The sequence below is a fragment of the Giraffa tippelskirchi genome, chromosome 9 (assembly GCF_054371585.1).
Source record: "Giraffa tippelskirchi isolate mGirTip1 chromosome 9, T2T-mGirTip1v1.2.pri, whole genome shotgun sequence".
NCBI classification, from domain to species: Eukaryota; Metazoa; Chordata; class Mammalia; order Artiodactyla; family Giraffidae; genus Giraffa; species Giraffa tippelskirchi.
This window is the reverse complement of record NC_137283.1, coordinates 53,859,269-53,874,335: the sequence shown is the minus strand read 5'-3', so window position 1 is coordinate 53,874,335 and position 15,067 is coordinate 53,859,269. Positions and strand designations below refer to the sequence as shown.

General features: G+C 44.9%; 1 protein-coding gene and 1 non-coding gene across 6 annotated transcripts in view; one reads left to right on the top strand and one right to left on the bottom strand.

Moving 5' to 3' along the window:
• Positions 1-15,067, top strand: part of LOC145520205 (phosphatidate cytidylyltransferase, mitochondrial) — a 48,551-nt gene that overhangs the window by 22,250 nt on the left and 11,234 nt on the right. For all 5 annotated transcript variants that reach the window (XM_081526131.1, XM_081526130.1, XM_081526129.1 and 2 more), the window contains one exon: positions 7,748-7,893. In XM_081526131.1, coding sequence (XP_081382257.1) covers positions 7,748-7,893 — 146 coding nt within the window. The remainder of the gene's footprint in view (positions 1-7,747; positions 7,894-15,067) is intronic.
• LOC145522129 (small nucleolar RNA SNORA26) lies at positions 10,229-10,347 on the bottom strand. Its single transcript, XR_014065940.1, has one exon. It is a non-coding gene; the product is annotated as a small nucleolar RNA SNORA26 (small nucleolar RNA).

The window sequence follows — 15,067 nt, the reverse complement described above, 5'->3', positions numbered from 1 at the left end:
GTTACCCTGTATTATTCTGGATCCATGTTTGCTTGTATTAACATAGGGCTTCCTTGGTGAGTCAGACGTTAAAGAATCTGCCTGCAATGCGGGAGACCTGGGTCCAATCCCGGGGTCAGGAAGATCCCCTGGAGAAGGAAATGGCAATCTACTCCAGTATTCTTGCCTGGAGAATTCCATGGACAGAGGAGCCTGTCAGGCTACGGTCCATGGGGTCACAGAGAGTCAGACACGACTGAAGGACTAAGACACACACAACACAGCCACTTGCTGGAGACGGAAAGGCAAGGCTGCAGTCGGACCTGAGTGAGCACTGCCCTCACAGGGGTGCTGGAACCTTCCCGAGCTCGTTTTCTCCTTTGTAAAGTGGAAATAACTACTTCATGAAAAGGTTTTCTGTGAGATAACATGTATAAAAGCCCCCAGTATCACAGCTCCCTGATGGCTGGTGCTCAGAAAATGACCACTATCATTATTTATCACTGTTACTGGGAATCACTGCTGGTTGCATAGGTTTTCCTCAGGCTGAGACACCCTGATTCGCCCAGTGATTCAGTGACTGGTGGACACTTGGGCTGCCTTCATCGACCATTGTTTTACTGATGACATGACTGTGATTCACTTTGGCCAAATCTGTTTGGTAGGGAAGAGAGCAAAGGGGGACACTAGCTTCCTTGGACACGTTCGCCAAACTGGGATTACATCATCTGATATACTAACCACTAAACTGGTGCATCTTGGCAAATGATGCCTGTCAGAGTTAGCAGAGGACTCGAGTCAGGTGGAGTCACTTGGCCCTTCACAGTCCTTGAGGAGCGAAAAACACCTTTAACCGCTGACGTGTGCAAGAGAGAGAATGGGTTTCTTTCGGTGCCAAACTGTCTGAACGCAGGCTCAGCTACTTCTAGGAACAAGACAAGGCAGTGAGGAAGTGCCAGGGAGTGATTCTTAGAGAAAAAAAAATAGAAATAGAGTGCCAGCCCTCTGCAGTGCTAGTGAACATCCCCATTTCTGGATCCTGGTAGAAGCCAGTAGAGAGACTTTTGCTCTGGGCTGAGAGCTCCTGCGATTTCTTCCATGCCAATCACACCTCTGCCCTCGCCGGCGGTGTCCCTGGGTGACGTGGATGTTGGGATTGACTCTCGCAGTCATTTGGAAACACATTTCCGCAGGCTTGGCAAGCTTGAGCTCTTGCTGAAGCCTCGCTCGGAACGCTTTTTACTCGATCACTAGCTGATTTCTGAGCATGCCGCACTCCTGAAAGGGTTTCAGTCACCAACCATATCTAACGTCCCAGGTTACTTACTGTGTGTCTGGGAGTGTTCTCAGTGCTTTAATCCTGGAAACTCATGAGCCCGCTGTACTGCTGCTCCATATTGTAACATGTTTGAAGATCCCGAAGCCCAGAGGAGGAGGGAGCTCGTCCTGGGCCCTGTAGCTTCTAGTCCCAGAGCGGGTGAGCACGGAGGCGCTGGTTCAGGACCCGAGCTCCTCCCCGTCCCTGTCCTGCAGCGCGTCTGTGCGCACGCGCCCTTCCTGGCTCACCCCGGGGACAGGGCCCCTTCCTTGGGTCTCCTCCCCGTTCCTGCCCATCTTTCTCTGCTTGTGTCTCCTTCCGTACACTTGCCACCTTCTGAGGTACTGTTTATTTGTTGGGTTTCTTGTCTCTGGTCTTTGTTCCACCGCGAGGATGTGGAAGGCAGACATATTTTCTTGCTTTGTTCACTGTCCTTCAGAGACTATAGTGGTACCTGACAATGACACATACTAGGTGCTCAGTAAATACTTAGGGAATGGGTGGATGGACGGGTGGTTGTGGTATTGGTTCCTTCCTGAATGAGTATCGTAAACCTGATGCTTCCTACACCTCCCCGTTTTGTGTTCTCTAAAGTGTGCAAGAGAAAAATTTATATATGATTTAAATGTATATCACCAGGGAATCAGCTGCTATTTGTTCTTACCTTGCTCTCTTCTATGTGTGAGTTAGTGCAATGATGGTGTATTTCCTGCAGCCATGGAGATATTTTTGAGGATGTATTTTGAATGGTGTGTTAGGCTACTTCCTAGAAATGCTGCCTTAGTCATCTTTGTTGAAATAATAATAATTTCTTCCACATGCAAAAGAATGAAGGTGGACCCCTAACACACCCTACACAAAATTAACTCAAAATAGATCATGGATGGGGCTTCCCAGGTGTCACTAGTGGTAAAGAATCCGCCTGCCAGTGCAGGAGATGCAAGAGACACAGGTTCAATCCTGGGTTGGTAAGATCCCCTGGAGCAGGAGATGGCACCTCACCCCAGTACTCTTGCCTGGAGAATCCCATGGGCAGAGGAGCCTGGTGAGCTACAGTCTGTGGGGCTGCAAAGAGTCAGACACAACGGAGTGACTGAGCACACACACAGGTCATGGAGGAAAGAGCTAAAACCGTAAGACTTTTAGAAGAGTCACTTTGAGTCATGCAGTGCTTTCTTAAATATATGCCAAAAGCACAAGCAACAAAAGAAGAAACAGATAAATGGGACCATATAAAAATAAAAACTTCTATGCTGCAAACAAAACTGTCAAGAAAGTGAAAAGACAGCCTATGAAATGGAAAGAAATACTTGCAAATCATTTATCTGATAAGGAACTTGTGTCTGGAATATTTAAAGAATTCTTAGAACACAGTAAAAAGACAAGTAACCCAATATAGAAATGGGCAAAGGATTTGAACAGACAATTTTTTGAGAGGACGTATACAAATAGCAAATAAGCACACGAAAAGGTGCCCAGCATCATTCGTCATTTCTTTGCGACCCTGTGGACTCTGCCATCAGTGGAATTCTCCAGGCCAGAATACTGGAGTGGGTAGCCTTTCCCTCTCCAGGGGATCTTCCCAACCCAGGGATCAAACAAACCCAGGTCTCCTGCATTGCAGGCAGATTCATTACCCGCTGAGCCACAAGGGAAGCCCAAGAATACTGTAATGGGTGGCCTATCCCTTCTCCACCGAATCTTCCCAACCCAGAAATCGAACTAGGGTCTCCTGCATTGCAGGCAGATTCTTTACCAACTGAGCTACCAGGGAAGCCCACTTTACATACAAATACCAGATAAGCACATGAAAAGGTGCTCAGCAGCATTCATCATTAGACCCCAGTTCACACCCAAAGCCTATGATCAAAATACAGATGAGAACAGGTGTGGATGAGGCTGTGGAGAAACTGACCTGCATACATTGCTGAAGGAATGTAAATAATATAGTCATTTTGGAAAAAAACGTTTGTAGTTCCTCAGAATATTAAACTTAAAGCAACTATGTGACCCAACAATTCTACTCCTGGCTATCTACCCAAGAGAAATGAAAACATATATCCACACAAAAACTCATATGCAAATGTTCAGGGCAGGGTTATTCATAAAAAAAAAATAGCCCAAAAGTAAGAGCCACCCAAATGCCCATCAACTGAGAGATGGATATATAAAATGTGATACATCCACCCAGTGGAATATTATTTAGCCATAAACAGGAATAAGTACTGATAGGTGCTCCAACATGATGAACTTTGAAAACATTATGCTAATCAAAAGAGACCCTATACTGTACAGTTCCACATATAAAGTGTTCAGGACAGGAAAATCTATCGAGAGAGAAAGTGGATTAGTCTCTGCGTGGGGCTGAGGGTGGAAGCAGGGAAGGAAAGTGACTGCTGACGGTACAGGGTTTCTTTTAGGGAGGCTGAAATGGTCTCAAGTTAGATGGTTGCACAACCCTGTAAATACACTAAAAACAAAACAAAACATAGAATTATGTGCTTTACATAAGAATTATATGGATGTGAATTATATCTCAAAAAAAAGAAAAACCTGTTCAAAATGAATATTACGTTGCACATATCAACTTCCAGTGTGAGCTCCTCTTCCTGACCACTTCCCCATCAGGAGTCCCGGGCAGTAACCTGCTCTGAAATGCCCTGTTTTCATGTTACTTGCTGCCTGAGGCAGAGTCTATCTTTGTATGCCCTGAGTCCAACACAGCTCCTGGCACTTAGAGGCCACCTAGATATTTATTGAGCTGAGATGACAGGAGTGTGGCAGTTAGTCTAAGAGGGAAAGTTAGCCTGCCAGTGTCTTAGAAACCCAAGGCTTCCTGCACCCTCTGCCCTGCCCCTCCTATATAGACATCATGACAGCAGTAATGTCTGCCTCACTGTGGCCAGAGCTTCCTCTAAAACCTTAATCATTGAAACCCAAAGGCAGTCTTGTGAGGTTAGTATGACTGTTACAGCCATTTTGCAGAGATGGAAACTGATTGATTGTTAAGGTTAAGTAACTCACCCCCCAGCCACCCAGGGATATGGCCAGACCTGAGAGCCGGGGCCTTTCCACTCACACCCTTATGTTCATAATGAGACCCCTGACCGCTGGGGATGTGCTGGAATCATAGAGCAGGCTAGCTCCAGATGGATTACAAGCCTCTGAATTTGTTTTACTTCAGGTCAAGGAGAGATTACCCTTTTGTCTAGCCATTGCATTAGACATGCTGTTCTCTGGCTTGGGCACTTAAGAGAAACTCCCATAAAATACAAGTCAGCAATCAGTTTTTCCTCAATCTCTGTATTTTGTTGCGAGTGTATCTGCGGAGGTAAGAAAAATTGATTCTTAGGATCAGATGCTGGTTCATGCTGTGTCCACAATTTTATTCATTTTGTTCTGAAGCAGCGGGTGATAAGCCCATTTGCTTGCTGTTCCCTGTGGCTGAGCCAGTTTTGCTGCACAGCAGTTGGAGAAATCCAATTCAGCAGACATTTATGGATCTGCCTCCATGTGCCAGGCAGCGGGCGAGGAGCCGGGGTCACAGGGACGAATACGCTTTGGTCCTTGTTCACAGAAAGTCTGTAATATTTCCCAGCTCCTTTCATCGTGGCTGGCAGTTGTTGTTTGGGGAGGGTTTGGATCGTTTGCCTTTACATTTTGGTAAAATATACTCCCTCTCTCAGAAAGTTACTGTCTAAAATGTAAGAGCTTTCGTTTGTTAAATGTACAGGAGGTGAGGAGGTGACATAAATATTTAGAACTCGACAGTGGTGCAGACTGATCCTTCAGTTCTGAGCCAGCCGTGTGAGACTCAGAGTTTGATGACATTTCATCCCTTCAGGGAGAAATAGAAAACATTTATAGGCTCTGAAGGAAAGCATGAGGGTATATACACAATTGAAAGTCAACCCAGCTGCCTCTCCATTCACATTGCTGGGACAGCATGTCTGTGCATGTGTGAACTTACTTCAGAACGCTAGAGGTAGTGAGCCAGCATTACAGAAGTGAGGGGGTGGGGAATTACGGGGAAAATTACAGAGTGACGTTAGCACCTGAAATGGCACTGCCCTGATCCTGAGAGGTGGCCGGGCCTTGGGCAGGTTGTCGCTCCTTGTCCTCGTCTGTGAGACTGAGGATAATCAGCACCTTCCTCGTGAGGCTTGGCAGCCTTAAACGAGACAGCAGATGCGGAGCACATGCCATTCAAGAGCCCGCAGTAAATGTGTCTCTTATTAGAGCAAACGTAACCATTTAAAAATAGTCCTTTGTCTTTTTTTTTTTTTTTTTTACAAAGTTGTTTCCTTCTGGTACTTTTGTGTCCTGGTTTCTCAGCTGCACATTATTCCGTGGTCATTTTCCATCTCAGTGTGTGGTTCCTGTAACTCTTAGTGGGTGCGCCCCGGTCCGCAGTTGGTGCGGGCGCCCCGGTCCGCGGTCAGTTCGGGTGCGCCTGGGTCCGCGGTCTGTGCGGGCGCCCCACGGTCGGTGCGGGCGTGCTGTTCCCCTGTTGAGGGACATTCGGTTGCTGCCAGGATTTCAGTGTTGTAAATCGTGCTTCAGTGAACAGTCATGTGTGTGGAGGGTGTTCACTTGCTTCCTAAGAGACCTTAGGCTGGTTCCATCGTCCCGGTGTCCCTGTCTCCTTCCTGCCACACGGGGAGAGGGCAGTGCCCGCCTGAGGGGACGGCCGTGTGGGCAGACGAGGTAGGACGATGACCCAGATCCTCAGTGAGCTTCACCTCCTGGCCTCTGTTTGGGTTCCGGGCTTGGGGCTCGCTCTCCAGAGATGAGGCTTCGTCAGTCACAGCTTCCAGAAGGACTGTGGCAGTGTACGAAGTCAAGAGCATCACGTGAGAGAACCAGGTTCTCTACCCTCTCACTAGCAGTCATCCTCACGTGTAATTGTGTAAACAAACAGTGAGAAAACGCTGTCATCTGTGTTTGAGCAGCTCGTTAGGACAGATCTCACTCGAGCTCACTGCCCTAACCATCTCCACCTCATCTCACAGAGGTCAGGTTCCAGAGGCTGGCTGTGAGCCTTTTCCAAAGCTTCTAGTCCCCACACGCTTTCTACCAAATTGCAGTGCGTGTTGGTCCTTTGAAGCTTAAAAATTCAGTGTATTTTATTCCTCACTGAGGTACATACTTGCTGTTGGGTACCTGTTAATTTTTCCAACAATTATGGCCTTATGTCGAAGCTGCCCTGTGGGCCCAGCATCACAGCCCTTCGCTCACCAGGACTCCCTGCTCCGGGGTGCCCCCTGTATGGGCCACATGGGCCCTTCTGTTGGGGCGGGGCTGGCTTCTGGGCATGCGCGTGGGCGGGGCTGCTCCATGGCCTAGGAGCTGCCATCCCTGCCTGTGCGGTGGCTGCTGGCCTGCAGGTGGTCGGGGCTTGTCCACGGGTGACCGACTGTAGGGCCTGCGGTGGTTCTGGCCCACTGGGTAGCAGGTTGGTGCTGACGGGCTGGACAGAGGATGCCAAGATGGCCCTGGCCCGCAGTGGAGTAGCAGTGGGCGGAACGAGCTCCTCAGGAGGGCGGCCATCAGCGTCTTTGTCCCCAGGAGGAGGCCTCGTTGCCTCTTGTTTCTCTAGATCAGCAGTTCACCACTTGCAACTTTCTAAAGTTGTATCAGCTTTAAAGTTCATCCTAAATGTAAACTGTGCCCTTATCAAATATAATAAGGTTATTTATATTCACAGAGCACCTCAAAAGCCCTCATACAAATAGAACTGCTGCTGCTGCTAAGTTGTTTCAGTCGCGTCCACCTCTGTGCCACCCCATAGACGGCAGCCCACCAGGCTCTCCTGTCTCTGGGATTCTCCAGGCAAGAACACTGGAGTGGGTTGCCATTTCTTTCTCCAGTGCATGAAAGTGAAAAGTGAAAGTGAAGTTGCTCAGTTGTGTCCGACTCTTTGCGACCCCATGGACTGCAGCCTACCAGGCTCCTCCGTCCATGGGATTTTCCAGGCAAGAGTATTGGAGCGGGTTGCCATTGCCTTCTCCTCACACAAATACAGCAGGCAGGGCCAAGCTGAGCGAGCAGCACCAAGAACAAGATACACACAACCCCCGTCTCTGATCACAGGCAGAGTTTTGTTAACAAGATGAAAGTTTATAAATAGAGAAGCTTCTGCATTGGAAAAACACGTGCATATTAACTCTCAGGGTGATTTCCTTCTGTACTTCGGTATATTTTAACTGGCTAAAGGGCTTTGTGGTTTGAGAGGCACTATTTTCCCCCAAACAAGTGCCTGCATTCCTGGGGTGCTGTGTTCATGTCTTGAAGGTGAAAAAGCCAGTGTTTTGAGTGAGAGGTCCTGCCAGGTTGAACTGGTGCAGTGTCAGCTGGGGGCTTTGGTTCACAGGTCATTTGAGGGGCTGCAGTCCATAGGCAGAGTCTGGAGTCGCAGTGCAAAACTGGTTTTGTATTTGTTTCAACCAGGTGACTTTCGGATGGTGGTTGGAGAGGATAAGGCAAAAGTGTTGAATATCGTGAAGCCCAACGTGGCCCACTTCCGGGAGCTGTACGGCGGCATTCTGCAGGAGAGCCCCCAGGTGGTGTACAAGGCCCAGCAGGGCAGCCTGGAGGTGAGCGGTCGGTGGGACCTCACGGGTCCGTCCTGAGGCAGGAGCCCGCTTAAGGGGAAAAGTAGGGTGAGCGGTGTGACCAGTGTAGTAACGTGTTCATAGAAAGTGCGTTTTGTGTGTAAACATGTTCTCTGTGTATTTGAAATAAGGCTAAAAGGTAACATAAGAGACTAGTGACAAGAGGCTGCCTCTGGAGAAGGGGACCAGGGGCTGACCTGAGGCCGGGGGTGGGGACTGCTCTTCACCATGTGCATCTTTTTTTGCCATTTGAACTTCTTGCTGTGTATATTAGTTATTAATCAAAAACAAATGAAAGCAAACTCTGAAATTACCTTCTTTCCGTCTCCAAACCCATCTGCCTCCCAGAGGTAGCCTTATTAACAGGTTGGTGTGTTTGCTTCCAGATCTTATTGCATGCACTTTTGTGTGTATTTGTACATATATACACATGTATGAAGCAGTTTGGTCTTTTTCATTTGGTTTTATTTTACATAAATATATTCATACATGTTATTCTGAAGCTTGTTTTCCCCCCAATTGTTATATGTATTGTGTCTTGGAACTTTTCTTTTGACATAGTAGACAAAACTTTCTTTCAAGGCATTTTTCAAAAAAATACTAAGTTTTTTGAAAATAAAAAAGAGCCCCTCCTTTGAGAAATGTAACTTGGATTTAAGATTTTTTTAGCTATTAAGATTCATGGTTTTTTATCTTTAAGATAACACCATTCTAGTTTTTTAATGCTCTTTCTTTTCCAAATAATATGGGCAATTAATATCACGTTGAATAACAAATTAATGGTATTCTAGAACTGAAAGGAAACTTTAAAAAATAGGAATTATTTTAAATGTAACATTGGCGAATACCATGAATGCCCAGAAAACCCACCACTCAGTTTAACAGATTTTGCCATGTTTGCTTTAGATTGAGGTTTTTTGTTTTTAATTTTTACTTTTCTCAAAGTGATGCCTGCACACTTTAAAAACCAGGTGACACCCCAAGGTTTTGAACAAAAAACAGCAATTCCGTGCTGCACACCTTCCTACTTGTCTGTGCTACTTCCCAGAGCAACTGCTTTCATCTCTTTCACTGATTCTTCTGGTGTTTACTTCCATATTTACAAGTAATATGATTTGATTGTTATTTCTTGATTTTTAAAAAAGTTTTGTACCTTTTTTGTTATCATTTTATGGAAAATGAGGATTTTTTACTCTCATGCACTCCATCCACACACACACCCTCTTTCATGCTCTATCTCTTTCTCTCCCTGTCTCTCCCCACCACCACTCACCTATGCTCCATATATAGTTATTACATGGGCCTCCCAGATGGTTCATCTGGGAAAATGAATCCATCCACCTGCAATGCAGGAGACCCAAGTTCGAGCCCTGGATCAGGAAGATCCTCTGGAGGAGGGCATGGCAGCCCACTCCAGTACTCTTTCCTGGAGAATCCCATGGACAGAGGAGCCTAGACAGCTAAGGTCCATGTAACTGAAAAGAGTTGGACACAACTGAAGTGACTGAGCATGCATGTATACATAATTATTATATAATTTTAAATTAATAGTCAATATTTACTTTATTAGGACAACTGGCTTTCCTCATTGCTGAGATATACTACTGTGAAATTTAGTTTCCAGTACAACTTTGTTTTTCTTGGAGTTGATCAGTCATTTTTTCCGACTTTCTTGGTTTCTACGTTGTTGTTCAGTCGCTAAGTCATGTCTGGCTCTTTGTGACCCCATGGATTGCAGCACTCCAGGCTTCCCTGCCCTTCACTGTTTGAGTTTCCTTGAGTTTACTCAAACTCACATGCGTTGAGTCGGTGATGCCATCCAACCATCTCATCCTCTGCTGACCCCTTCCCCTCCTGCCCTCAGTCTTTCCCAGCATCAGAGTCTATTCCACTGAGCCGGCTCTTTGCATCACATGATGAAAGTACTAAAGCTCTGGCTTCAGCATCAGTCCTTCCAATGAATATTCAGGACTAATTTCTTTTAGGATGGACTAGTTTGATCTCCTTGCAGTCCAGGGGACTCTGAAGAGTCTTTGCCAGCACCACAGCTCAAAAGCATCAGTTCTTTGGTGCTCAGCTTTCTATATGGTCAGACTCTCACATCTCTACATGACTACTGGAAAAGCCATAGCTTTGACCAGACAGACGTTTGTCGGCAAAGTAATGTCTCTGCTTTTTAATATGCTGTCTAGGTTTGTCGTAGCTTTTCTTTTCTTTTTTTTTTTTCTGTCAAACCGAAGGTCAAGTTTAAATTTAATGACTTTGGTATTAACTATACACATACTAGTAAGTGCCAAGACTTAAAATCTTCTGGTTCAGTTGTGACTCCAGGCAGGTTCCAGAGAGGAGTTCTAAAATCTGTTCTCTGGGTTTTATGGAGACTTTCTTTACCCTCCTGTGTTAGCCTCTTAAGGCACTGCATCAGTGTCATAGCTTTTCTTCCAAGGAGCAAGCGTCTTCTAATCTCATGGCTGCAGTCACCATCTGCAGTGATTTTGGAGCCCAAGAAAATGAAGTCTGTCACTGTTTCCATTCTTTCCCTATTTACCAGAAAGTGGTGGGGTGGGATGCCATGATCTTAGTGTTTTGAATGTTGAATTTTAACCCAGCTTTTTCACTCTCGTCTTTCACTTTCATCAAGAGGCTCTTTCGTTCCTCTTTGCTTTCTGCCATAAGGGTGGTGTCATCTGCATATCTGAGGTTATTGATATTTCTCCCAGCAATCTTGATTCCAGCTTGTGATTAATCCAGCCCAGCATTTCACATGATGTACTCTGCATATAAGTTAAATAAGCAGGGTGACAATATACAGCCTTGACATACTCCTTTTCCAATTTTGAACCAATCCGTTGGTCCATGTCTGGTTCTAACTGTTGCTTCTTGACCTGCATACAGATTTCTCAGGAGGCAGGTCAGGTGGTCTGGTATTCCCATCTCTTGAAGAGTTTTCCACAGTTTGTTGTGATCCATACAGTCAAAGGCTTTAGTGTAGTCAATGGAGCAGAAGTAGATGTTTTTCTGGAACTCTCTTGCTTTTTCTATGCTCCAACAAATGTTGACAATTTGATATCTGGTTCCTCTGCCTTTTCTAAATGCAGCTTGAACATCTGGGGGTTCTTGGTTCAGATACTGTGGAAGCCTCTCTTGGAGAATTTTGAGCATTACTTTGCTAGTGTGTGAAATGAGTACAATTGTGTGATAGTTTGAGCATTCTTTGGCATGTCCTTTCTTGGGGACTGGAATGAAAACTGACCTTTTCCAGTCCTGTGGCCACTTCTGAGTGTTCCAAATTTGCTGGCATATTGAGTGCAGCACTTTACCAGCATCACCTTTTAGGATTTGAAATAGCTCAGCTGGAATTTCATCACCTTCACTAGCTTTGTTTGTTATAATGTGTCCTAAGGCCCACTTGACTTCACATCTAGGATGTCTGGCTCTAGGTGAGTGACCACACCATGGTCTGGGTTATCTGGGTCATTAAAACCTTTCTTGTACAGTTCTTCCATGTATTCTTGCCACTTCTTCTTAGTATCTTCTGCTTCTGTTAGGTCCATACCATTTCTGTCCTTTATCAAGCCCATCTTTGCATGAAATGTTCCCTTGGTATCTCTAATTTTCTTGAAGAGATTTCGGGTCTTTCCCATTCTGTTATTTTCCTGTTTCTTTGCATCGATCACTGAGGAAGGCTTTCTTGCCTCTCCTTGCTATTCTTTGGAACTGTGCATTCAGATGGGTATATCTTTCCTTTTATCTTTTGCCTTTCGCTTCTCTTCTTTTGTCAGCTATTTGTAAGCCCGCCTCAGAAAACCATTTTGCTTTGCTGCGTTTATTTTTCTTGGGGATGGTTTTGGTTACCACCTCCTATACAGTATTATGGACCTCTGTCCATAGTTCTTCAGGCACTCTGTCTATCAGATCTAGTCCCTTAAATCTATTTCTTACTTCCACTGTATAATCATAAAAGGACTTGATTCAGGCCATACCTGAATGGCCTAGTGGTTTTCCATACTTTCTTCAATTTAAGTCTGAATTTTGCAATAAGGAGCTGATGATCTGAGCCATAGTCAGCTCCAGGTCTTGTTTTTGCTGACTGTATAGAGCTTCTTCATCTTTGGCTACAAAGAATATAATCCATCTGACTTTGGTATTGATGGTCTGGTGATTTCCACGTGTAGAGTCATCTCTTGTTTTGTTGGAAGAGGGTGTTTGCTATGACCAGTGCATTCTTTGGCAAAACTCTGTTAGCCTTTGCCCTGCTTCATTTTGCACTCCAAGGCCAAACTTGCCTGTTACTCCAGCTATCTCCTGCCTTCCTACTTTTGCATTCCAGTCCCCTGTGATGGAAAGAACATCTTCTTTTGGTGCTGGTTCTAGAAGGTCTTATATTTTGTACATACCTGTAACTAATTCACCCTCAAACTCTCCTACAAGTCTAAGAAACACCTTACATTGTAGACAAACACATCAGGTGTTTTCTCTGTTTCTTGCTTTTCCTGGGAACATTCTTCCTGGAGTCCTGTGTCCCCCATTCCTCTCGTGACTGGCTGCTTTCTAGACACGCTGCACAGCTCTTCTCCGGAGCTTTGTTTCATTATCACCTGAGAATTTCTTCCCCTCTTCTTTTGCTAGTTTTTGGTTTTCTTGAACTTTTCCTCTTTCACAGTTTATATTTTAAGTATTAAAATGTGTACTTGTGAAGGAGGTACATTTTTTGAGATCCTGTACATCTGCAAATTCTACCCTTAAACTGATGGATGGGTTTAGGTTAGACATCAGATTCTAGGCTGGAAGTAATTTTCCCTCAGAAGTTTTTTAAGTCATGGCTTTATTTCTTCTGGTTTCTTCTGTTGCACTAGAAAGTCCAACAGGGATTTCCCTGGTGGTCCCCTGGTTAAAAATCCACCTTGCAATGCAGAGATTTGACCCTACATGGTTTTGACCCCTGGTTGGGGAACTAGGGTCCCACATGCTGTGGGGCACAGCCAAAATACTAAAAAAAAAAAAAAAGTCCAACAGTATTCAGATTCTCTGTCCTTTGGATGTGATCTTTTTATCTCTCTGATACTACTTAGTATTTTTTCCTTTTTTTCCAGTATTCTTCAATTTCATGATGATTTGCCTTTGCCTTGTGTATATTTTTTCATTATCGCTATCATTGTGTTTTGTTTGGCCAGACCACGCATCTTGTGGGATCTTGGTTCCCTGACCAGGGATGGAACCTATGCCCCCTGCAGTGGGAAGTATACTCGCCACTGAACCATCAGGAAATTCCCATGGTTTTTACATATTATTCTGGCACTTCGTGACTCTGGAAATGCACAATGTTCAATTCTAGGAAATCATTTTTTCATTTCTGTAATGAAATTCTCTTCTACCATTTTTTCATATCCATTGTCTTCATTTTTTTTCTAGAATTCCTATTAGTTGTTGGCCCTCCTTGTTTGGTTGTTTTTTTTCCCCTCATTCCTGTTTCTTTAGTTTTTTTTGTTCTGCTTTCCAGAATAATCTTTTGAATTGATCTTCCAACACATCTGTTGAATTTTTATTTTCCTCTGAATGTTCTTTTTTTCATATATCTGTATATAGCATATATATATACACACATGTATGTATATATATATATAGCATCCTGTTCTTGTTGTATGTCTGCATTATCTTTCGTCAAAACCTGAAGAGGCCTGTCAGCGCAATTCTTTCTTAGTGGTGAGAGGTAGAGATTTCCTCAGTTGATCTTTACTTTGGAGAGGATGTCCCAGCATATTCCGGATCTCTTGACCCCTAAAACCTTCCCTGCTGCGTTGGGCTCCTCAGACTTCATGGAGCTCATCTTTTACCCTCTGGAGTGCATACATCTACCAAGGCCGCCAGTGTCCTTGTCCCTTCAACATGTCATTGGTGTAGTGGACCAACATGAGATTACACAAGATAATTAGCTCGCTCCATTGTGAGGGTCGGCAAGTTTGAAATCTGCAGGTCAAGCCGGAAACCCAGGGAGGAGTCTGCTGTTCTCTTGCATCCAAGGGCAGTCTGGAGGCAGACCTTCTTCTGCCTCAGGAAACTTTAGTCTTTCCTCACAAGGTCTTCAACTGACAGGATGAGGTCTGTCTACATTAAAAGGAGTCTTCTGCTATTCAGTATCTACTGGCTTAAATGTGAATTACATCTAAAAAGATGCCTTTACAGTAACATCTGGACTAAAGTTTGACCAAGCAACTGGGCCCTGTAGCCCAGCCAAGTTGACATATACAGTGAAACATCACACCCTGCATCCTTTAGGTCTACATGTGACATCAGTCTTTGCCATTCCTCCTGGGGTGTAGTTTTCTTTTTTCACTGCTCTTTTGACCAGAGGGTGAGAATGGCAGCTTCAGAGGCTTCCACTTGGCCTTCTACATCGGGACAGCTCCAAACTGCCATCTGAAGAGTATGCTTTCTAGGACTACTCTTGGTACCAATTGTGTAAGATCAGGATTAGGAAGTTTTGAAACGAAGATGTCATCTGATTGATCGTGTGCTGGCACTGTGGAACTTGATGGCCCTCTGAGCTGTCCCCACTCAGAGGAAAGAGGCCAGGCCTTCATACCCCTGCATTTTCCAGTCTTTGGAAACAGACAGCTCCCTTGGCTGTAGCCAGTTCTGGGAGGGACTCCGAGAGAGGGAGTCAGCTAACTTTCCCAGCAGCTATCGGAATGAGGACCTTGGCCCTGAAGCAGGATCTGATTGGTGCAACACAGCAGCTGCTGTCATATGACCATATATGCTTTTTAAAAACATCAGCCTTGTTGAGATGTAATTTACATAGCATAAAATTTGGTGGTTTTTAGTCTCTTCACAGAGGTGTGCAACCATCACCACTATCTGATTTTAGAATATTTTCATCACTCCAAAAAGAAACTCCATTGTCATTAGCAGTCCCCAGCTTCTCCTCCCCCAGGCAGCCCCTAAGCTACTCTCTGCTCCATGGATTTGCCTGTTCCAGACACTTCTGTAAATGGAGTCATACAGCAGGTGGTCTTTTCCATATCTGCTGTTAAAATGCAATGTGACTCATAATTTAACTGAATGCTTTCACATTCGTGTTTTAATGAGAACTTGGGTAAGGATGATTAGAATTTTGCAGCTTCTTTGAACATGTCACCTAATATTTTGTTTTTAA